The sequence below is a fragment of the Gossypium hirsutum genome, chromosome A08, assembly GCF_007990345.1.
Source record: "Gossypium hirsutum isolate 1008001.06 chromosome A08, Gossypium_hirsutum_v2.1, whole genome shotgun sequence".
Classification (NCBI taxonomy): Eukaryota; Viridiplantae; Streptophyta; class Magnoliopsida; order Malvales; family Malvaceae; genus Gossypium; species Gossypium hirsutum.
In genome coordinates, this window is record NC_053431.1 from 113,211,592 (window position 1) to 113,235,815 (window position 24,224).

Sequence of the window (24,224 nt, forward strand, 5' to 3'; positions counted from 1 at the left end):
GATATTTGCATCAAGAATTGTAACAAGTAGGATAGCAATTCAAATCCCATGTTTCTATATAAAAAAATTGGTTGGTAGAAAAGCCAATTGTTTTCACTTTAGTGGTAAGGATGAAGTGGGATTTGGATAGAGATCCTAGGTTTGAAGCATGATGCTCTCTCTTTTTCCTGAAAGAGGGCGTGGTAGAAATAATTTGTGATACTGTTCTTGACATATTTCAGGATTTCAAGAGTTACCAAATCAAATTGTTACAATGTTGGAGCCCCTAGTCTTTGTGTATAGATTAAAGAATATGATAAATCTGAGCTCTATTTTTTTAATCTTTTGGGAGTATTGGTAATCAATTTGTATTCTTACAATAGATTTTGTATTACAATTAATATAAAGTACTTAACAGTTCTTTTTTCCTTTTAAGAAATTTAAGTTCTGACACATCTACCGGCACACTATTTCTATTCATATTTATGAAAGTTTCTTCACTAACTCGTATATATGAGTTTCTGAAATTGAAAAAAATGGAAGGGGAGAAAACCAGTATACCTGATTACATTTATTGTTTGATAATGCCTTCTCTTCATTTTTATTTCTTGCTGACTGATTTAGATACGTTATTGGGTATGAATCTTTGTAAATGCTGTCTTGCTGTTTGTATACACTATGTTATTGATGTCAAGACTTCCATTAAAGTGTGATAATATGTTATTGTGCCCCATGCTCACGTATGCTTAACATGTTTTATTCTAAATGTGACAAAATTACTATCTGCTATGGTTGATTGAAAGTGACATATTTACACTTAAATAGATCTCCATGAACAATTTGTCCTTTTGCAGGCAATTGGTCCAGAACTGACCTTTTACAATGCATCAAAAGATGTAGGAGAATCTTCAGTCTTGTCTAACAAGCTTTTGCATGCTCAGTTGGATGCTTTTGTAAGGTGGTTCTTTTTTATTTATTTATTTATTTATTACTATCTTCATCATCAATTACAAACCTCATGTCACTTGTTTCTCAATGCCGACTACTTTTTGATACTCATAGATTTGCTCATATTCTAAACTATAGTGCATATTCAATTTTCCTTTTTGTTATACCATCTTTTTCATGTAAATTATGTTAAATTCCTTATTTCTCAAAACTTTCAGTTTATGAAATTTGCAGTAGTATAATTTCATGATCAAATCATTCTTGTATGCTTGTAAGCACTTCTTAAAGCGGTCAGATGTCAAAATAGAACTTTTTTTTTCGTTTCCTTCAATGTCAAATTGTAGAGCTAGAGACATGTGGCCTAGGAATGGGGCTTATACTTGCAATGAACTTTTGATGATATGACAGTTGATATTCGATGCTGGCATGTAACTGCAGGCTTGTTCTGAAAGGTGATAATGTTGAGATGACTGCAAATGCCCTTGGCTTGACAATGGAGAGTAATGGAGTCAGAATTTTGGAGCCTTTTGACACCACCATTAAGTATTCTAATGCTTCTGGAAAGACAAATATACATTTGTCTGTTTCAGACATATTCATGAATTTCTCATTCAGCATCCTTAGACTGTTTTTAGCAGTTGAAGAAGATATTTTGGCCTTTTTAAGGAGAACATCAAGGGAAATGACTGTCAATTGTTCTCAGTTTGACAGAGTTGGAACAATTAGAAGTATGCCTGATTTTTTTTCTCCTTTTTTAAATCCAATATTGTTGGAAATGAATTTGTTTGAAGTTTCACATGGTTGACTTATAGCCCTAGCATGCTTTTCAGATCCCGACAGTGACCAGATATATTCCTTTTGGAGAGCTTGCGCACCAGTTGGTTTTGCAGTTCTTGGTGACTGTTTGACACCATTGTCAGTGAACTCTTTACTATATCTTGGTATGAAAGTTATTCTGCTTCTTCCTGTGCTTTGATGCTCATGGTCTTCACTTGACAGGGACAAACCACCTACAAAAGGAGTTCTTGCTGTAAATACCAACTACGTGCCGCTCAAGAGACCGCTGTCTTTTAAACGAATTTGGCCACCTTTAGATTCTGGAGGTATATCTGATGAATGTGAAGTTAATTCCAAGACATCGTCAAATGGTGTGCTTGGTGAGGGGGAAAGCTGCTGTTCTGTTTGGCTCCCAGAACCTCCTGAAGGTTATGTTGCATTAGGTTGTGTGGTTTCCCCTGGAAAGTTGCGACCATCATCATCTTCTACTTTCTGCATCTTAGATTCTTTTGTTTCCCCTTGTTCCCTCAGGGACTGCATCACCACCAGTGCTACCAACCGGTATGTATAATCATAAAGCTCCATCCTATCATGACTTTGGTTGTCCGTTTATTCTTGTGGGCAAATGTTTTTATCCTTCATGGATTGCTAGTACTGTTATGTTAACAAAGTTTCTAATGACATTATTTGCTTCCAAAATGCTACTTGTGAATTGTGGATATCCATCCAGCCTGGCATTTTGGCGCGTGGACAATTCTCTTGGTACCTTCCTGCCAGCAGAACCCACTACTTTGAGGTTACTAGCTAGAGCATATGAATTACGTTATGGAATTCTTAGGTCTCCTGAATTTTATCCGAAAGCATCTAGAAGTTCAGATATCCAAGCTTCCGTATCTGGTCGCGTCAGCAATCAACAGTCAAATCGTTCAACAGTTGCAAATTCTGGCCGGCGTTTTGAAGCTGTTGCTAGTTTTAGGTTGGTTTGGTGGAATAGAGGTTCAAGCTCAAGGAAGCAAATATCCATATGGCGCCCAGAGATCCCCCTAGGAATGGTGTATTTTGGTGATATTGCTGTTCAAGGGTACGGGATATTTAATAAATGGATTTTTTTGGACATATCTTGTTTTATTCATAGACATTGATGATCTTTAATTTTCTGTGGGCCAGGTATGAGCCTCCAAATACATGTATTGTTTTGCATGATGCTGAAGATGAAGAGCTTTTCAAAGCACCTTCAGGCTTTCAGCCAGTTGGACAGATTAAGAAGCAGAGAGGAATGGAGAATATTTCTTTTTGGTTGCCTCAAGCTCCTCCAGGTTATGTTTCTTTAGGTTGCATTGCATGTAAGGGCCCACCAAAGCAACAAGATATTTGCACATTAAGATGCATTCGGAGTGATATGGTAACTGGTGATCAGTTTCTGGAAGAAAGTGTTTGGGACACAACAGATGCCAAGTTTGGCACTGTACCATTTAGCATCTGGGTTGTTGCTAATGAGTTGGGGACTTTTTTTGTCCGTGGTGGATCCAGAAAACCCCCAAGGAGGTTTGCTTTAAAGCTGGCTGATCCATATTTACACAGTGGTTCAGATGATACGGTCATTGATGCAGAAATAACAACCTTTTCTGCAGCCCTTTTTGATGACTATGGTGGCCTGGTATGTAATTTTATCTGAGTTTCTTCTATGTTTCTTGGGCAGATCATTGTTTACTGTGGTCTATGGTTTTTCTCTTCCTCTTTAGTTCTGAAATATTCTAGTCTAAAACTTTCAGTTTTCAGTAAAAAAGCCTCTCAAGTTGTAATTGGATTTATCTTTTACAACTAGGAACCTTTATGATACTGGGTAAATTTACTTTGGTTTAATTCAAACAGCTTTATGCTTGACTTTTTGCAGATGGTGCCATTGTTTAATATATCATTGAGTGGAATTGCATTCAGTTTACGGGGAAGACCTGATTATTCAAATTCTAATGTTAGCTTCTCTTTAGCTGCGAGGTCATATAATGATAAATATGAATCATGGGAGCCGATTGTTGAGCCAATGGATGGGTTTTTAAGGTAATCATCATATGATGCATCGAATTAAATGTAATACTTTAGTTGGCACCCCTCAGCTGTTTGGCGTGTGTAGTTTATTTATCCAAGATAAAAAATAATAATAATAAGTGTAGTTTTTGGATACTGTGCTCCCTTGTGATGAATAGGATACCAACTGATAGTTCATTCTAGATTTAAGAAAATTTTATGCTTTATTAATTTCCTTTAATTTGAGTTTTCAAATTTCGTTTGTTTTGCTTCATTAAGTTTAGTAGTTGCATAAGCGAGGTTTAGAATGCTGGTTTTGATCAAACTGATTACCCCAGTGGTATGTAAACTATATAGAATGGTGTTGTAGTTTTGGTAGTTGATATTTGTCTTAAGAGTTAAGTTTGAAGACTGAAAGCTTGATATTTAAGCACTTATATTTTTCTAACAATTTTTTCTTGGTAATCAAAATTCTGAAATTTCACATTTATTGGATGGGTTTGTAAGTTTTCTTACTTTCTTCCTCTTCCTATTCACAGAAGATGTATAGTCCTTTACCCTGCTATTTATGAAATAAATTATCCTTAGCTTCTTTTAGCTTTATCTTAGATTTCATCTGCTCTTATACTGCTTTTTGCCATCCTTGTATGTGATTGATGTCTTCTTTGCATTGACTTTCCTGGCCCAAATTTTATGATAATTTCCAGGTATCAGTATGATCCTAGTTCCCCTGGTGCAGCTACTCAGTTACGTTTCACCTCCACAAGAGATCTCAACTTGAATATCTCTGTGTCTAATGCTAATATGATTATTCAAGCTTATGCAAGCTGGAATAATCTTAGTGCTATTCATCAATATTATAAAAGACCAGTAAGTTTTTGGAATTGCTTGATATGTTCTGGTAGTACGCTATTTGTTAGTGTCTGGTGTCTATATGGTGCTGATATGAATCCTCTTTTTTTTATCTTTTATCATTTTCAGTTCTGAAAGTTTCCTTTTTGTCTTGATTTTTGGTGTTGAAAAGTTTCTTCTCTATGTTAAACAGGAAGCATGTTCTCCAACCTCTGCAACAAGATCAATTGTTAATGTCCACCAAAAGAGAAGTTATTATATCATCCCACAAAACAAACTTGGACAGGACATTTATGTTAGAGCCACTGAGAGGAGAGGGTTCTCAGATATTATTAAAATGCCAGCTGGCAACATGAAGCCTATAAATGTTCCTGTATCAAAAAGCATGTTGGACTCTCACTTGAAAGGAGAGCTCTGCAGGAAAATTAGAACAATGGTGACAATCATTATAGCAGATGCAGTGGTATAGTCTTTTAATCTCTTTAACTATATTGATGGAGGATATCACTTTCTTTGTCCTTTATTACAAGCTTTGTGATTTATTTATGCATTAATGTAAAGATGAAAAATGTTTAGAGATACATAGATCAGCGTTTTAAGTGAAATTTCATTTTCCTATTATTTTGGTTAACTTTGTTGAGTAAGTTATTGGCTTCTCTTGCTATTTCACCACCTTCTTTTGACATAGATTACAGAGTCAAAATCTAAGTTTGTTTCACACCTATTTACCTTGTCATGATCACTCTCGGATTCGCATAGCTGATGTCTCCGAGAGTATACACGAAGTCCCTGAGTTTTTCCTTGTTGTTTTTCAGAATGAGTGGGCTGTTTTTCTTCATTAGTATTATTAATCACCCTTGTTTCTTGTTGCTGAACAGTGGAGATAGGAAAAACAGGTTCCAAAACAGGAATAACAGTGGCTGTAGGATTTCCAGCAGGTTTTGTAGTTGTGGTAGGGCTGACAGGTTCCAAAACAGGAATAACAGTGGCTGTAGGATTTTCAGCAGGTTTTGTAGTGGTGGTAGGGCTGATAGAGTCTTGAGGTATAATGAGAAGATTGCTCAAGGTCTCATCTTCACTAAGTATCTCCCCCTGAAGATGAGAGGCTGAAAAATATGGCTCGTTTTCGAAGAAAGTAACTTCAAGGGACACAAACATCCGGTGTAAGGTTGGAGAGTAGCACTTGTACCCTTTTTGTGCAGGTGAGTAACCAATAAAGACACAAGTGTGAGCTCTAGGATCAAGTTTAGATTGGTTAGGTTGATGGTTGTGGACAAATGCTTTGCAACCAAATGTTTTGGTTGGGAGATTAGGAACACGAAACAAGGGAAATTTTTTTTGAAAAGTATGTAAAGGTGTTTGAAAGTTTAATACCTTTGATGGGAGTCGGTTTATAAGATAACAAGCAGTGAGGACAGCTTCTCCCCATAAATACTTTGGTACACCCATAGTAAACATAAGGGCACGAGCCACGGCTACAAGGTGTCTGTTTTTCCTCTCGGAAACCCCATTTTGTTGAGGGGTGTTAGGACAAGAACTTTGATGTATGATTCCTTGCTCAGAAAGATAAGGACTTAGGATAGAATTAAAGTACTCTCTCCCATTATCAGTTCTAAGGGTGTGAATATTTGAATTGAACTGAGTTCGAATCATTGAATGAAAATTTTTGAAGACTCTAGAGACTTCAGATTTTTCTTTAAGGAGATAGACCCAACAAACTCTAGTGTGGTCATCAATGAAAGGTATGAACCACCTAACCCCTGTGATGTTTTTTACTCGACTGGCTCCCCATAGATCGCTGTGGATTAAAGAGAAAGGTTGAGATTGAACATAAGGTTTCAAAGGATAAGGAACACGAGAGTGTTTAGACAGTTGGCAAACTTCACAGTTCAATGAACTAATTTTCTTTTTTAGAAATAGTAGAGGAAACAGTTTCTTCAAGTACATGAAATTCGGGTGTCCTAGTCTACGATGCCATAGCATGATAGAATCGTCTTTTGATGTAGATAAGGCCATCCCTTCTTGTGAACTGTTTTTGTTCCAAACATATAAGCCATCATTAACTTTAGCAGTGCCAATCATCTTCCCCGATTCTTGTTCCTGAACCACACAACCGAAAGCAGAAAATTCAACAAGTACTTTTTCATCCTTGGTAAGCTTGCTAATTGAGAGTAAATTACAGGAAAGATTTGGAACATGTAAAACTTTATCAAGGAAAAAATTTTCAGTAAGTCTCACTGTCCCCATTCCAGCCACCGGTGAGTAAGATCCATCAGCTATGCGAATCCGAGAGTGATCATGAAAAGGTAAATAGGTGTGAAACAAACTTAGATTACCTGTCATGTGGTCGGATGCACCCGAGTCTAGTATCCAGGAAGTTGTGATAGGTTCCTGTGTAGTATTTAAAGCAGTACCTTGAATAGCTAGTGACCCACTGGCTATAGGAGTCCCGAGTAGTTTATGAAGAGCCTCAAGTTGAGTTTTGGTTAGCCTAACATTCTGAGCATCTTCTTCAGTAGTAGATATCATTGCTGCCTTGTTTTCTTTCTGTTTTTTTTCTTCAGGATAGCCATGGAGTTTGAAGCATTTCTCCTTGGTATGCCCAACCCGACTACAGTGGCTACACCATGGCCTTTTTGAACCAGAACCAACTCCATCTTTGAACCTTTGAGATTGAGGGCCTCTTGAAATAAGAGCAGAGTTCTCGGAAGGATAATGACCAGCTACGGTCAATGGTTTTAATTCTCTTGCGTCTCCCAACATGATAAGACGCCGTTTCTCTTCCCTCCTTACTTCAGCAAATGCTTCTCCTATGGTTGGCAATGTGGTTTTGCCTAGTATTCGTCCTCGGACCTCATCAAGATCACGATTTAGTCCTGCTAGGAACTCATAGAAACGTTCTTTGTTAAGATGATCCATGAACTTGGTGTGTTCCAAGCCCTCGCCCCAATCAACTTCATAATACATGTCTAACTCCTGCCATAAGATCTTTAGGTTGTTGTAATATTGAGTGACTTCAAGTGTTCCTTGTCGAATATCTTTCAACTTTAATTTGATCTCGAATATTTGGGAAGTATTTCCAAGATCCGAGTAATTCTCCTTGATTGCATCCCACATTTCTTTGGCAGTTTTGAAAAAAAGATACGTTCGGCTTATATGACCTTCCATCGAATTTATAAGCCAAGCCATAACCATTGAGTTGTTAAGCTCCCAAGTTGCATAACCAGAGTCTGTTGATGCTGGTCGAGGAATTTGTCCATTAATGTACCCAATTTTTCCTCGGCCACGAAGAACCATAAGGACAGATTGTGACCATTGCAGGAAATTTTTTCCATCTAATCGATGATTTGTGATTATAAGAGAAGAGTTAAGGTCACCTTGTGGGATTCCTTGACTGTGATTTTCAGTTATTTGTGAGATCTCAGTCTCAGAGAAATTTTCGGTGTCACCCATGGGAGTAGGGTTTCTAACAGAGAAAAAAAAGAACAAGAGAAGAGAAGAAAGAGCAGGATCAAATGGATTCCTGATGCTCTGATACCATGAACAAGTTTTAGGAAGAAGAATGATTCTCTCTTATTACTTCTAATCTGAATACAGCCTTTTAAAGAATAGCAAGAAAAATAAAAAAGGAAATAATCTCTAGAAATTAGCCTATCCCTAAAAATTAGTAATTTCATTATGGCTAATAGTACAAGGAAATTCCTAGCACTAATGTAGAAAATTTGCTTAAGTTGAGGAATTCCAACAAATTTTAAAAGCTATAAAGGACAAAACTTGTTTTTTTTTTTTTTGGTTAAGCTCTACATTTTGGGTTATCATGACAATTTATGGATTTGTAGAGAATTGTCATGTTGCTATGGTAGTCAGTCTTATTTTGGTTATTCGATTATCTTTGCATTGATCTGTGTTCCAATACCCTTTATGACCTTTTAAGGCCTTGTCTCACTTAGAAATTGATGGAAACCACTGTGTCTGTGTAAAAGTAATTTCCAAATTAGTTACTAAACTGATTACCTTCTTGGTTGTTTTTTCCCCCCTCTTCAGTAAAAGTAGGAAGGAAATTGAAGTTGCGTGTGAAATGATTTTAAGTTCACTTATTTATGCTCTGTTTGACTCTAATGTGACAAATAGTTTGATCATTTTCATGGTCTGTTGGAATGCTTTTGATGGAAGTTACCCAGAGTTGAAGGGTTGAGTTCTCATCAATATACTGTGGCTGTTCGCCTTTCTCCAAGCCATAGCCTTCCAAGTGAATCACTGCTTCATCAACAAAGTGCACGGACATGTGGACGTATCTCAAGTATCATGTCTTCTGATTCTGTTTTAGTTGACTGGAGTGAAATGTTTTTCTTTATAGTTGACTCCCCTGTACGTAAGAAAAATATTCATATTTCTTTAATTAACCTTGTGCATTTTTATGCCCGCTTTTCCTTTTTTTGCATAGTCCATTACTATGATTTTGAATTTGCACAGGACTCCTATACATTGGAGCTAATTGTTGCTGACGTGGGAAAAGGTACTAGATATTCATCCCAATCTATTCATTTCACAAGCAATGATTTGCCTCCTGCATGTTTATATAACATTCCAAGTCATTAAGCTGTTGAACTCAACTCTTAAATAATTTTAATGTTGTTGTATTGTTGAGAAAACTATCAGAAATGTGGTATGGCTGATCAAGGATTTCAGAATAGTGGTATATTTAATATGTATTAACACCTGCATCAGGCCACTTTTAGGTTACTATCTCAAGCTTTTAATTGGAGTTATATGATTGTAAGAATTTGTTGTTTTGAGGAGTATTGTATTGCAATTAAAAAAAATGATGTATTCCAACAATGTTGATATTATACTTCTGGATTAAATATAACCTGTTTTTCTTAACCCAAGGAAGGTAATTGTGATTTTGAATCAATGCCACAACTCAATTTGAAAACAAATCTAATTAATTTAAACGTAAGTCCTAAGCAACTCTTGTCATGGCTCCTTGTAATAGTCTACTCTAAAACAATAAATAGGAACAGAAAAGCCTCAACAGTACCATTAAGTTTCTGCATATGGTATTGATAACTTTATTACCATATGAATTCACAAGGGTGTAACTCTAGGAAGCAGATAACATCCTAATTTGCATACCTTCATTACTGAATCCACAATTTCTTTTACAGGTGACGCCATTGGATTTTTTTCAGCTCCTTTGGACCAGATAGCTGTGTACATCCCAGATGATTCCCTTGATTACGCCAATAGCTTAATGTGGAGGGATTTATTCTTGCCACCTTCTATGGTAAATGTGATCCTCTTATTTTAGAGCAAGTTGAGATAACTTTTATTTATTTATTTATTTTTAAATTGATTTTTTAAGTGGAAATATTTTTAGCATTTTAACTGCTATGATTCCTGAATGGATTATTTCTTGCAGAATATTACTCAAGCAGATAGGAGCAGCAAGAAGTCAAGTGGGAAATTAAGATGTGCTGCAATTTTGCCTCCAAAATTTAATGTTGATGAGACAAATGAACCTTTTGTCGGTGGCAGAAAATCTGGATTCATTCAGATAAGTCCTAGCATGGAGGGACCTTGGACTACTGTGCAACTCAACTATGCAGCACCCACTGCTAGTTGGCACTTAGGCAATGATATTGTAGCTGGCGAAGTTAGCGTAAAAGATGGCAACAGATATGTAAATATTAGGTCACTGGTATCTGTGCATAATAACACAGATTTTACACTTGATTTATGTCTTGTATCAAAAGCTTCCAGTGAGGCGGAGCAGCCGACTGATGTAAGAATGCCTGAAGGCATTCAATTTGATGGTAGCAGAATTCAGACAGATGAGTTCTTTGAAACTGAAAAGTATGATCCAAATATTGGGTGGATTGGCTGCAATGTTCAACTGAATCAAGATCAGCCCTATGGTGGAGGCTCCCAGCAGGTAAGAAATATAAGTAATTTCTTAGCTGTAAGTGGCAGTAACTCATTTTGGACCATAATTAATTTTCTTTGCTGCCTTCTCTAAATTCACATGTTAATGTGCTCATTGTTTTAAAGTGAAGGTTTTGCATAAACAAACCTCTATTTATGCTAGTATTTTGTATTATGGGCATTATGCCTCCTCCATCCTTTTCCTAAAACTTATCTACACAGAACATATTGTCCATTGTATTACACCAGGAATCTATCTTTTAAAAAACGATCACTTCATTTTTATTGATTTAATTTTACTTGTCTTGCTTTTATCTCTAATTCCACAAACATGAGATTCATTTCTTTCTGAACCTCTTCCACTTTATATAAATTGTGCATTGATCCTGGATAATATTGTTACTAATTGCAATAGATAAGCTTGTATACTTCATGCCAGACATTATGTAAATATGTTTTCCGTTCAACTTTTTGATACTTGTGTCTTTGTATTTATATTGTTGCACTTCTTTCATAATTACATGGTTTAAAGCCCATTCTTCCTCTAGGGCCTTGAAAATGTATTTTGAAATTTTAGGAACTACTTAAAATACTCTAAGATGAGGTCTGATTTGGTTTTTTATTCCTCTACAATCACGTAGGCAGCATTTGGAGTTGAATTACCTTCGGGTTGGGATTGGCTAGATGATTGGCATCTGGATACACCATCTACTAGTACTGCTGGTGGATGGGTTCATGCTCCTGATGTAGAAAGCCTAAAATGGCCCGAGTCAGATGACTCCATAGCATCCTTGAGTTCTGCGAGGCAAAGGAGATGGATCAGGAATAGGAAACAAATATCGCTTGACGCAAAGGAATTATTTGTGGCCGAATTGAAACCTGGTGATACAGTGCCTCTTCCCTTGTCAGCCTTGAGCAAGTCTAGATCATTTGTTTTCCAGTTGCGACCTTCAAATGTTGACGGTTCTAATAAGTATTCTTGGAGTTCAGTAGTTGGAAAGCCTGGTCAGCCAGAGGTTTCTGAAAAACCAAAGGGCACTTGTGAGATATATGTATCAGCTCTGACTGAGTCTGAGGAATTGCTATGCTGCACCCAGCTAGTCGAGAGCTCTTCTAATGCTTCTTCACCTAAACTCTGGTTTTGTTTGGGCATACAAGCAACAGAGATTTCAAAAGACATCTGTTCCGATCCTATCCTGGACTGGAGTCTTGTGATCAAATCCCCATTATCTATCACCAATTATCTTCCTCTTACAGCTGAATATTCTATCCTTGAGATGCGACCTAGTGGTCATTTCATTGCCTGCTCCAGAGGAATATTTCACCCTGGAGGAACTGTAAATATTTACAATGCTGATATATGCAGGCCTTTATTCTTCTCACTACTTCCACAGAGAGGATGGCTACCATTACGTGTGAGATTTTAGGAAAATCCAGTAGTTTTTATATATAATGCTTATGAAAGTTCACTTCAGATCTGGCTCTTTGTCATATTTCATTGTCTATTTTTCTCTCTTAACTTTTTACTGATTTACAGGAAGCTGTTCTGATATCTCATCCTCACGAAATTCCATCCAAAACAATAAGCTTAAAAAGTTCTATTTCTGGAAGGTTTATTATATGCTGGATTTTTAAAATTCGAGTCTCTTGAATATGTTAAAGCTAAGTCTTCTCTGATCTAATACCTTTTATATTTATGGAATATGCAGGATAGTTCAACTCGTTATTGAACAGAATTATGACAAAGAACAAACAATTTTGTCAAAAACGATCAGAGTCTATGCTCCTTACTGGTTTTCAGTTTCCAGATGTCCACCACTTACATACAGGCTTGTTGATATCGGGGGGAAGAAAAGCACAAGGAAGATTAGGTTTCCACTTCGTGCCAAAAAGGAAAATGAAGGAATCGAGGAAATAACTGATGAGGAAATGTACAATGGTCACACAATTGCCTCTTCATTGAACTTTGATTTGTATGGCCTCTGTGTAGCAGTTACGGGGCCTAGCAATGAGCACTTTGGACCTGTTAAAGATCTTTCTCCCCTTAGTGACATGGTAGATCAAACATTAACAGTAACTTGAAGCCATATCTTATTAAAAGGATATTGTTGTTTAGCACTTACTTTTTCCTGATCAACAGGATGGCTCTTTGGATCTCTATGCTTATAATGCTGATGGCAGATGTATGCACCTTTTTGTTTCTGCAAAGCCCTGCCCCTATCAATCTGTCCCTACGAAGGTAGGAATATTTCTCAGTGCTCTACAAATTAGATGTTATCAGGAATGCAGGCGCTTCATTCAGTTAAATCTTTGTAGGTGATCACTGTCCGACCATACATGACCTTTACAAATAGAATTGGTCAGGACTTATACATTAAGTTAAGCAATGAAGATGAGCCCAATGTTCTATGCGCATCTGATTCAAGAGTCTCCTTTGTACATTATAAGAACGATGGAATGGAGAAACTTCAGGTGAGTGGAGTGCTTTAAACCTTATATCCAATTTTGTAAACTATCTACTTCTCTTCTTTGTTTGCCTTGTTACTATGGGATAATACTTCTGCCTTTCTCACTTCATGCTTGCCTGCACTGGTTTTCTAGATTTAAACTGCACTTTTGTTTTGCCTTCTGATTCCTAAAATGATCTATAATTTTGCCAACTTGGTTTTTGAAACTATTTATTGTTATGTTATGGTTTTGGGGTTGTTGGCTTCTTCTTGTCTGCACTTTATGATGCATCAAATTTATCTTTTTTATTGAGTTGATTTATTTGAAATTTCTAGATAAGACTAGAAGATACAGAATGGTCATTTCCTGTTCAAATAGTAAAAGAGGATACTATCTCATTGGTTTTGAGGCGGCGTGATGCTACAAGGACTTTTTTGAATGTAGTAATACGTGGGTATGAAGAAGGATCACGTTTTATAGTTGTATTCCGCCTTGGATCAGCCAAAGGTCCTATCAGGCAAGTATACATTGTTTCCTAGATATTAAATAGTGAGAGTTTGAGATGCGGTGCATGTTTATGTTGGTGTCTATTGACTTCTTAAAGCATATGAATAAACAGGATTGAGAACAGAACCACTGAAAAAACTATATGTATTCGCCAATCTGGATTTGGTGAGAACACATGGATAAGTTTAGGAGCTCTTTCAACTACAAATTTTTCCTGGGAAGATCCATACGGTCAAAAGTTCATTGATGCTAAAATCTATGGAGATTGCGATAACCAAATCTGGAAAATCGATTTGGAAAGGGCTGGGCAATTTTCTGAAGGTGAAGGAGAATTCGGAATGCAGTTGCATGTTTTTGAAATAAGTAATATCAAAGTTGTTAGATTCACAGATGATTGGACGTGGAAGTTAAGTTCACATGAAGATAGAAGGTCACTGACAGCTGCTGGAGAGCCACAGATTGATGTCACACCAATAGAAATCATCATTGAGTTAGGAGTTGTTGGGGTTTCTGTTGTGGACCACATGACAAGAGAGCTCTTGTACTTGTACCTGGACAGACTCTTCATTTCATATTCTACAGGCTATGATGGTGGAACAACCAGCAGGTAAGAGCTTCTATTTAGCAGATTTTTTGGCATGATGTTGTAGTCTTCAACTGTTTGGAAGTTTTTGTTCTTGGTTATTGTACAGTACTTCTGGGGACGCACAGAATTTAGACTATGTCCTGCTTTACATTTTTTATCACTGATATTTGAGCTGGATTAGTTTTAGAATCTCTTGTTTTTCTCACTTCAAATGCCTATTTGTGTACTGTACTCTTGTTTTATAAATAAGAACAGTTTGGTGTATCATATGATATGACTTAAATTAACACCCCTTCCCCAGACTTTGCTATTTCATTCAGCCTTCTTTGAAAACAATATTTTGCAAATATCTGCTAGGTCTTGGACTTACACATCCATCTTCCATTGGTTATCTTTCTTGGAGCTTCAGATGAATAAGCTAATAAATTCTGTTCCTTTTTGCTAGGTTCAAGCTCATATTGGGCTATTTGCAGATTGACAACCAGCTTCCTCTAACTTTAATGCCAGTGCTATTGGCACCTGAGCAGATGAGTGATATTCATCATCCTGTATTTAAGATGACTATCACAATGCGAAATGTGAACTCTGATGGGGTTCAAGTGTATCCATATGTCTATATACGGGTAATGCTCTATTTGTATGATGCTTAGCATTTTGGTACACTATGTTGTTTTAGATGATAATGTAATTGATCATATTTTATTTTAGGTGACTGACAAGCATTGGAGGCTTAATGTTCATGAGCCGATCATCTGGGCACTAGTTGATTTCTATAACAATCTTCAGCTAGATCACATCCCCCAAAGTTCAAGTGTCACTCAAGTTGACCCAGAGATACGTGTTGAGTAAGACTAATATTCAACCTCTTTACAGTTAGGAATTTCTAATGTTAAAAATTCAGGAAGAGGGTTTCAGGATTATGTATGGAAGCAACAATGTTGGCTAGGTTGATGGCTTAATAGAATTTACCTATATGGCTATTCCTTGTTCATTATCACTGGAGAGGAAAATAGCATAAAGTTATTGACAGTTTTTCTGATGCATGACTCTGTTTCTATAACTCCTTTCCCATTGTTCACCTTTTTCTGTCTGTGGCTATATATTCTCCTGGATGATGCATGCAAGTGTATGTGCACACTAGACATGTATATCTGCTAGTGCTACTTGCTGCTTTAATGCATACAATTAGTTTTCTATATCCAAGTTGACTTTGTTAACTACTTAAGTTATTCTTTTAGGGTCTATTTTCTTCTTCATCCGTGTTTTTGGAAGTGTAGATTATATTCTCATGTGTAATAGCTATGAAGTATTGTTCAACTTTAGCATGCAAATATAATTGCATCAAAGAAACTATTGTGCAGCAGTATATGGTTTTGATTATGATATGTGAGTGCTGTTTCATTCCTTCTTTCCATTTTATTGACTAAATGAACTTTGATAAGATTCTCTGAAATCTTTATAAGCAAAATAGCTGGAGATACATTGATAATGTGCTCAGCGCTAACCTTTAAAAGGAATTCAGTTTCTTTTTTCAAATTGACTATGACACATCCAAGCCCAGCAGTAGTTTGTTTCAGAATGCCATTATGCTCAACTTGATCCACTTGAATTCCATGCACAAATATTGTACAAGGACAAAAATTTTATCCAATGCTAGTTCTAGTATTACTAGATTTTCTCCTTCAATGAGAAGTGTTCAGATGCCACTGATTTCTTTTCTTTTTTTTTTTGTTTTCCTTTTTTCGGGTTGAGGTGGATTCATCTTCATCATCAAATATTTAACTTAGTTGAAGAAAATATCATTTAGGGATTTGAAAGCTGAGCTGTAATGATGATATTTCCCTCTTCTGATCTTTTCAGCCTCATAGATGTCTCAGAAGTAAGGTTGAAAGTTTCTTTGGAGACAGCACCAGCTCAGAGACCTCAAGGAGTTCTTGGTGTATGGAGTCCTATACTTTCTGCTATCGGAAATGCATTTAAAATTCAGGTCAGTGATCATTACATTACTTAATATTGCAATGTTTCTGGCTGCTAAAACAGCATGTAGTACACTGAGTAGGAGGCAGTCTACAGACATTGTAAATATCAGGCTACTGACCATTGAGCCTTTTATTATAGGTGCATCTGAGGAGGGTGATGAGGAAAGACAGATTCATGCGGAGAAGTTCCATACTTCCCGCAATTGAAAACCGTATTTGGAGAGACTTGATTCATAACCCTCTTCATTTGTTATTTTCAGTAGATGTACTTGGTATGACTAGTTCAACCTTGGCTTCTCTGAGTAAAGGATTTGCAGAGCTTTCAACTGATGGACAGTTTCTGCAATTGCGCTCAAAGCAGGTAAGTCATTCTTTTTCATTTTGTAAATAATTGGCATTGAAAATAATTGAGAATCGAACTCTAACCCCCGATTTTAGGTAACATCAAGGAGAATCACTGGAGTAGGTGATGGAATTATTCAAGGAACAGAAGCTCTTGCACAGGGTGTTGCTTTTGGGGTGTCTGGAATTGTGAGGAAACCAGTGGAAAGTACCAGACAGAATGGTTTCACGGGACTTGCTCATGGAATTGGGCGTGCTTGCCTAGGATTCATCGTTCAACCTGTCAGTGGAGCATTAGATTTCTTCTCATTGACCGTCGGTGGAATTGAAGCTAGTTGTTCCAAGTGTTTGGAGGCTTTGAATAACAGAAGCACCTTCCAGAGAATTAGAAACCCCCGAGCTATTCATTCTGATGGTATTCTTAGAGAGTACTCTGAGAAAGAAGCTGCTGGTCAGGTACCTTATAGCCTTTTTGAGAAAAAAATCTTTGTTACTCAGATGTTTCTGCTTAGAGCAAACTATCGTTTTGCATTTTGTTGCTTTTTTTAGTTATGAATGAAATATGTAACCATTGACCTTCCAATCCAACATTCATTGAAACTGATGATTTTTCAACCTAAAAGAAATTGGTAGTATATGGAAAGACCCAGTTGAGTCACTATAAACTGTTATTTAACGGATGTGGGATAACACCACTGCTCTCACATGCCAGGCAAATACTACTAACAAAAGCAGATAGGTCTCGTCCATGGACAAGAAACAATAGAAAATCTGTGAATTGACTATTTTCCTTTTCTTTTTTTTTTTCGGGGGCAGATGGTCCTTTATCTGGCAGAAGCAAGTCGACGTTTTGGCTGTACTGAAATTTTTAAAGAGCCTTCTAAATTTGCTTGGTCTGATTATTATGAAGAGCATTTTATTGTACCATACCAAAAGATACTTTTGGTGACCAATAAGCGAGTTACGCTATTGCAGGTGAGTGAAGGGTGCTTGAGCTATGACACTACCCGCATAAAAAAATTCAGCTGATTTTCTTATGCCATCGTTTCTTGCTGTTTGCAGTGTTCATCCCTCGACAAGATGGATAAAAAACCTTGCAAGATCATATGGGATGTGCCATGGGAGGAGCTAATGGCACTGGAGTTGGCAAAAGCAGGCAGTCATCTGCCTTCTTGCCTGCTCCTGCATCTTAAGAATTTTAGGAGATCAGAAGCTTTTGTTCGAGTCATAAAATGTAATGTTGAAGAAGTTGAGGGAACAGAACCGCAAGCTGTTCAGATCTGTTCAGTAGTGCGTAAGATGTGGAGAATGCATCAATCTGACCTGAAGAGCATTGTGCCAAAGGTTGGTACCTCGTATAGATCTTTATACTTTCAAGATGTCATGTAAACAAACAAGATTTTGATTGTGCAGGTTCCTTCAAGCCATAGGCTTCTACATTTCTCTTGGAGTGAGACTGATAAGAAAGCACCACATGCCATGAAGAAATCCATCATTAAATCAGGAGAGTTCTCTTCATCAAGTTCTGGATCTGATGGAATAAAAATGATCAAACACAGTATGAACTTTTTGAAGATATGGAGCAGCGAGAGAGAATTGAAAGGTCGATGTACATTATGTAGAAAACAGGTGCTTTATTCTATTTCATGCATTTCTTGTTTCACTGTAGATCACTTCATTACTCAATTTTAGCTTAGATAGTTTATTTTGTCTATTAGGTAGCAGATGATGGTGGAGTATGTAGCATTTGGAGGCCCATTTGTCCGGACGGGTAATTACAAAGTTCTTTGTGCTCTTTTCTGACTTGTCTTAGATTTGAACATATGATAGCTTAAAAGCTAAAAACTAGTCATTGAAATTATAAATCCAGCTATCAGAAACTTAGTTGTAACAAGATCACTCAATAACAACATACAAAATAATATATATTTATTTTTATATATATTAAGAAATATGGACTACTGAACCGACCTTGGATCTCAAACTTTTCATCCTAATCATCACCTTAAATTGCCAAATACAGTTCTTTTTACATAAATCTTGGAGTGGGATCATGCTTTTCTTTCCTTCAGGTATGTGTCCATTGGTGACATAGCTCGTGTAGGGACTCATCCTCCTAATGTTGCTGCTGTTTACCGAAACATTGACAAGCTATTTGCACTTCCTGTAGGTTATGACCTGGTAAGACAGAGCAAAGCCATTACGAAATTTAATATTTACACTAGCTTTGTGTTTTAGAGCTTGGAGTTGATAAATATCTTAATCTTTTTTTGTCTGGAGGCCAGTGTAGTATTTTGAAAATGGAGTTAATATTGAGTCTCTGCAGGTATGGAGGAATTGTCTAGATGACTACACCACACCGGTCTCTATTTGGTATCCGCGAGCACCTGATGGATTCTTCTCCCTGGGATGTGTAGCTGTTGCGGGTTTTGAAGAGCCAGAAGCTGATTTGGTACGTTGTGTGGCAGAAACAGTTGCAGAGGAGACAACATTTGAGGAGCAGAAGGTATGGTGTGCTCCAGAATCATATCCGTGGGGTTGTCATGTATACCAAGTTCAAAGTGACGCACTTCATTTTGTTGCTCTAAGAGAAACTAAGGAAGAATCCAACTGGAAACCCTCAAGGGTTCGTGATGATTTCCAGTCTCCACGATCATCAGAATCTCAGTGAAGTTTGGTATTGGTCAAAAACAGAATGTGAAGAAACTTGTTTGATGTGCTATGATTCTGTATCATTATAGAGTGAAAGTATTCATTTACCTTTTTAGGTTTTTGAAAACATTAGAATCTAAAATTTTGGAAAATAGCTCATTTTGTCGGCCAACTGTACCATCTAAACTAGAATTGCTTTTTTCTTATCCATCCATGAACTCCGCAAATAAACCCTACATATAGAGATGTCAACTTTTTGAAATTACTAAAACACTATTAGTTAGAAGTCTTATCCATCCATAGTTTGGGTTGAACTTAGCAACACGTTGGGGTTTGAACTTTTATTTTTGTCTAATTAATTTTTGAATTAGGCAATTGTTTTTACATTAGGTTTTGAATTTTTCTTTTGTCCAAATTAATCCTTAAAGTTGGTAATTGTCTTCATATTGGGGTTTAAAATTTTTAGACATACAAAAAGTTCGAGTCTCAAGGTGAAAATAATTTTCAAGTTCAAGGATTAACTTGAATAAAAATAATCAAGTATAAAAACTATCACTTTTAAGTTCGAGGATTAACTTGGATAAAAATAATCAAATATAAAAACTATCACCAAGTTTAGCCCAAAAATGTGAAATATTGATTTTATCATATATTAATTTATAAAATTTTTTTATTTTTAAATATATTTTTAAAGGAATTAAATAGAATTTCTTTTTATTTTTAAGGGGCCAAAGTTAATCTTCCCATATATTAATTTATAAGGACTAAAACTGTAACTTTCCAATTTGAGCTGGCAACGCTCTGCTTATATGGACAAGAATATAATATTATTTATATATCTTTAAAGGATAATGATATGATACTATTTTATTAGTATCTAAAAATCGTATACGCAATTCAATTCATAACAACTTAACAATCGCTATTGTTATAATTTACAAACCAATAATTCTAGATTCTACAAATCTCGCCATTTTAGGTTCCGCCTCTTCCATGTTGTATCCAGAAATTATATAATAGCAGTAAAAAATTATGTATACAAAGAAGCCTCATCCTTCAACTCATCTCTGGATTAAAATCCTTTAAGCTGCACATCTCATGCTAAACATGGGGTATATCCACCATTTCAAACCAGTCCAACCAAATCAAATACACGTTCTATACCAACCTTATTTCGATCTTCGCCTTGTGCCATTCCTAGATGAAGATGGACCCGCAGAGTTGTTGACCGAGAAGGAGCTTGCCTCTTCTAATTCTTGTATCACTTGCTTCAAGCTCTCTACCACTTGACTCATCGCCGGTCTTTCTTTTGCGTTTTTGGTTAGGCAGCTATTAGCTAACTTCCCCACTTTTTGAGCCGCATTGAGAGAATAATTGTTTTTAAGTCGAGGGTCTATTATCATGCTGAATCGTTTACTGTCAGGAGGGAACTGTTTCACCCAGTCTAGAAGCTTCTGTTCCGATGTTGGGCGGTTTCTTTCCACTGTTCGTCTCCCTGTGAGGATCTCATAAAGTACCACTCCGAATGTCCATATATCGCTTTGGATTGTGAGGTGGCCGGTTTCAACGTACTCGGGGGCAGCATAGCCATAAGTTCCATACACCTTTCATGAAAAAGCAAACGAGACTTAAACACCTTAATTCAACAAATGTATGAAATGCAACATGCTTCTCAAATCAAAACTATTGAAAATGCAACTCCGACTAAATGAGGAAACAAATGCAGCTAGAATATAAGTGGTTATAGTGCAACAGTTTAAGATGCTGAAGGTCAGCAGATAGTGGAGGGTGAAGCCAACCAACATTGCTGCAGTGCATGAAATACTGTACTCTGATATGTTCTTACCCCTGTTGATACATGAGTACGGTCGCCCGTCGGCCCTTCCCTTGCAAGACCAAAATCTGAGAGCTTTGGCCTAAAATTTTCATCCAACAGCACATTCGAAGATTTGAAATCTCGATATATCACCTGTTCAAATAACACAAAAAGATAAAGAGTATGATCCTTAAACAAAGAAATAACCAATGCCAGTCATTAGTTGTAACAGATATTGTAGCAAATTCTTCAAATCTTCCCTTTCCTACCTACCTCTGCTCAAATTCTTGCATTTTTCTCTCTCCTACCAAACAAGTCTTAATGTCATAATTTTCCATGTTTTTTTATCATTTGAATAAAAGAAGATTGTACCTTGACTTCCAATCCCTCATGTAGATAAGCCAATCCTTCAGCTACACCAAGCATAATCTCTAATCTCATTTTCCAAGGCAACGTGGATGTACTATTAAAAAGATGATCTTCCAAACTCCGATTAGGCATGTATTCGTACACCAACATCCTCTGTATCCCTCGTTCGCCATCTACCGAACAATACCCTATAAGTTTTACTAGGTTCGGATGACTAACCACACCAAGAAATTGAATCTCCGCAAGCCATTCCTTGTGACCCTAAAAAGTTCATGACAATATCATAAGATTCATAAACTAGTTCTACAAATAAATTCCAAAGATTTCAGTATAACCAGCCAATATTAAACAGTGCACAATATATCGCTACCTTAAACAATCCCTTTCTATGTTGTAGCAGGGGTCAATTCTTCAAACATACAGGAAAGAAAGGTCATATTGTAAAAGGCAACTTATAGGGTATAAACGAAGAAATAGGTGTAGAGTAAGTACCTGTAAACCATGGGTGTTGAGCTTCTTAACAGCAACAACAATAGGATCACCTCGACCATTGGGAGGCTTAATTGTTCCCTTATAAACACTCCCAAAACCACCCTCTCCGATCTTTGACTTCCTGTTGAAACAGTTAGTTGCGTCCCTCAACTCGTCTAAAGAGAAAACTCTCAAATTATGCTCTTTCTCTTTATACAACTCCGGTATACTCCTTGGAGATGGCAAAGATTTCGTTGTTCGACTCAGTGCTGGGTTATCCGATGATTCACTTTGGTTCCTCAACTCAGCAGCAGATCTTGTTTCTCTTTTCTTGCTCTTTGATTTGTCTTTGCCGAATATTGAAAAACACTTCATTTCTATCTTTAAAAAAAAAACCCAAAACGAAAAATTCTCCTCAAAATCGTCGCATAAAACTGCAGTCTTTCCAGATAGAAAAAAATGAACTTTGAAGAAGGAAAATAAGAACCTTACGAGCAACAAGAGAAAGGGAAAAAAATGGAAGCAACGGAAGAATGACGAAGGAAAAGTAAATATATAGAAGTCATGAAGCAACGAAGAAGACAATTGAATAGCTGGAGTGAAACAAAAGCAGAACCCAGCTAAAAAGACTGAAATTTTAACCAAAACAGGGGTACAGAGCAATGAAAAATGCCAAAACCCAGACACGAAATGGTAAAAAAGAACACAGATGGGAAAATACTGTTGTACGACATCTGACCAGACACCTCCCTTGGGAAAAGGGTAGAAAAATGGGCGTGTATTAAACGATGAAAATCAAGGCAATGAAAAGGACGGGAGATGAGAAACGAGACCCAGTTTGACTAAACAAAACATTTGACGTTAGTAAAATTATAAACAAACAGAGATATCCTCAATCTATATTTTTCTGCATTCACATTGACAACAGTCCCTTATTGACATTTTTCTGTTTTTGTTTTTGTGTGGGGTGGACGTTCAAGCTATAAAACCTTTAATAATAATTGCAGCAATCCCACGCATAAAGGTATGTACACACCAAACAGTGGCGAATGGTTTGAGTAGAAAATGGAAGCAAAATGGTCTACGTTGTTGTTAGTGAAGACAACTGGACAATGCAAAGGGCAGAAATTTCATATTCAAGTTCCGTTTTCACTTGGGACAACTTTATGCTAGCTTTTCTATAACATGACATCACCTTCATTAAATTTAAGTTGGGAAAATAGATCATTTTTTAAATGAAACTTAAAATGGGACAAGAGTGGGGAGGAGGATGAGAAGAATAAGCATTGAACCGGTAAAGGAGAGATTGAAAAAAAAAACTCCTTTTTATTATTATTTGGGAGGGTATTTATAAGAGAGTTCGTGCTAGTATGACGTGACAATTCGTTATAGAGGAGTTGTCATCAAAGAGCACGTACAGAACGTGTTAGACATGCACTATGATACAAGACTGTTATATTCAGGTGAGATCTAATGGTCTTTACATATGTGTTTAACGATTAAGGAGTGTTCACACATAAAAAGCGAATGTCTATGAAGAACATTTGCCAAATGGATGGATTATCCTTTAAAGCGAGGACATAAGTTTTTTAAAGGGAAATGAGTGGTCCTAGTTAATTGTTAAAAATAAGGTCTAGTCACTAAAACGTCCAAGCGGAGTTGAAGGATTGGTTTTAAACTTTTTAGATGTTTTTATCATATTAACACGTGTCTAAATTTAGAGATGATAAAACAATATTTTTTGATAATTTTATAAATTTATTAAACTAAATAGCTTCAAATTATATTTTTTTAAGAAAAATTCTAAAATGAATGAATAATTAAGTGGACTTTTAAATAAATTTTTTTCCTTTCATTTACAACATGAGTATCACATATATAAATATCACATAATCTAGTATACTATAACAAGGTGAGCCTACATTTTAAGACCACTTTAGTCGGCATGCCTCACAAAACTTGTAAACAAACCATTTTAATATTATTATCTAAAATGGAAGAAGTGTGTATGAATGTCCTTTAAAGAGGTGGGTTTACATTTCACAATTGTAAACAAACCCTCCTATTATTCTTTTTTATAAAAAAAATAAAACTAAAAAGAGTGTAGGCATGACTAAGGGGAGTTTGAATCAAATAATATAAAATTATCTCTACTTATTTTAATTATATAATTTATTTAATTAAAATTTATAATTTTATTGTTTAATTAATAGAATATTGTTATGAATATTTTATTAAGTAAATGTCTGTTAAGATCAAGATTAGTTTTAATATATTTTAAATTTTAATAGTCATTAAAAGTAAATATTTATTTCATTTATACTTCTTATACATATAAATAAAAAATTTAAAAAAGTTTTGTAAATATTTGATTGATTAATAAAGTATGTTCTCTCTCTAATTTTTTTCTTTACTCTTTGTCTATTTATTTTATAACAAATACAAAATTATTAAATTATTCTTATTATAAAATTTATACAATAAATTTAATTGGGATATATTGATACAAAATTGGGGCTTATTAGGAACATTACAATGCTCAACAATC

The 24,224-nt window shown here is 36.0% G+C and overlaps 2 protein-coding genes across 4 annotated transcripts in view; one reads left to right on the plus strand and one right to left on the minus strand.

Annotated features, from left to right (window-relative positions):
- LOC107919490 (uncharacterized) overlaps window positions 1-19,256 on the plus strand; it is a 38,520-nt gene extending 19,264 nt beyond the window's left edge. For all 3 annotated transcript variants that reach the window (XM_041074825.1, XM_016848944.2, XM_041074826.1), the window contains 31 exons: window positions 834-937; window positions 1,366-1,655; window positions 1,758-1,842; window positions 1,927-2,265; window positions 2,435-2,785; window positions 2,872-3,361; window positions 3,599-3,762; window positions 4,437-4,599; window positions 4,775-5,044; window positions 8,755-8,949; window positions 9,055-9,097; window positions 9,750-9,868; window positions 10,004-10,516; window positions 11,148-11,921; window positions 12,044-12,117; window positions 12,216-12,561; window positions 12,647-12,745; window positions 12,823-12,978; window positions 13,290-13,471; window positions 13,574-14,068; window positions 14,493-14,670; window positions 14,756-14,892; window positions 15,908-16,034; window positions 16,166-16,387; window positions 16,465-16,824; window positions 17,185-17,343; window positions 17,431-17,712; window positions 17,782-17,997; window positions 18,087-18,139; window positions 18,441-18,549; window positions 18,695-19,256. In XM_041074825.1, coding sequence (XP_040930759.1) covers window positions 834-937; window positions 1,366-1,655; window positions 1,758-1,842; window positions 1,927-2,265; window positions 2,435-2,785; window positions 2,872-3,361; window positions 3,599-3,762; window positions 4,437-4,599; window positions 4,775-5,044; window positions 8,755-8,949; window positions 9,055-9,097; window positions 9,750-9,868; window positions 10,004-10,516; window positions 11,148-11,921; window positions 12,044-12,117; window positions 12,216-12,561; window positions 12,647-12,745; window positions 12,823-12,978; window positions 13,290-13,471; window positions 13,574-14,068; window positions 14,493-14,670; window positions 14,756-14,892; window positions 15,908-16,034; window positions 16,166-16,387; window positions 16,465-16,824; window positions 17,185-17,343; window positions 17,431-17,712; window positions 17,782-17,997; window positions 18,087-18,139; window positions 18,441-18,549; window positions 18,695-19,039 — 7,440 coding nt within the window. In that variant the 3' untranslated portion in view covers window positions 19,040-19,256. The remainder of the gene's footprint in view (window positions 1-833; window positions 938-1,365; window positions 1,656-1,757; window positions 1,843-1,926; window positions 2,266-2,434; window positions 2,786-2,871; window positions 3,362-3,598; window positions 3,763-4,436; window positions 4,600-4,774; window positions 5,045-8,754; window positions 8,950-9,054; window positions 9,098-9,749; window positions 9,869-10,003; window positions 10,517-11,147; window positions 11,922-12,043; window positions 12,118-12,215; window positions 12,562-12,646; window positions 12,746-12,822; window positions 12,979-13,289; window positions 13,472-13,573; window positions 14,069-14,492; window positions 14,671-14,755; window positions 14,893-15,907; window positions 16,035-16,165; window positions 16,388-16,464; window positions 16,825-17,184; window positions 17,344-17,430; window positions 17,713-17,781; window positions 17,998-18,086; window positions 18,140-18,440; window positions 18,550-18,694) is intronic.
- A 604-nt stretch (window positions 19,257-19,860) lies between these two features.
- Window positions 19,861-22,649, minus strand: LOC107920645 (probable serine/threonine-protein kinase PBL19). The gene is made up of 5 exons (XM_016850453.2): window positions 22,169-22,649; window positions 21,698-22,057; window positions 21,209-21,466; window positions 20,867-20,989; window positions 19,861-20,624 (listed from the first exon to the last, which is right to left on the minus strand). The coding sequence occupies exons 2-5, from the start codon at window positions 22,049-22,051 to the stop codon at window positions 20,190-20,192; spliced, it is 1,170 nt and encodes a 389-aa protein (XP_016705942.1). The 5' UTR covers window positions 22,052-22,057; window positions 22,169-22,649; the 3' UTR covers window positions 19,861-20,189.
- Window positions 22,650-24,224: the final 1,575 nt, after the last annotated feature.

Bases quoted from the DNA above. Each gene is read 5' to 3' on its own strand.
- LOC107920645 (XM_016850453.2), bottom strand. From the start codon at position 22,051: ATGAAGTGTTTTTCAATATTCGGCAAAGACAAATCAAAGAGCAAGAAA. The intron at 20,990-21,208 runs GTACAATCTTCT...TTATTTGAACAG, and splicing joins ATGAGGGATTGGAAGTCAAG to GTGATATATCGAGATTTCAA. The intron at 20,625-20,866 runs GTAAGAACATAT...TTTTCATGAAAG, and splicing joins GTACTCATGTATCAACAGGG to GTGTATGGAACTTATGGCTA.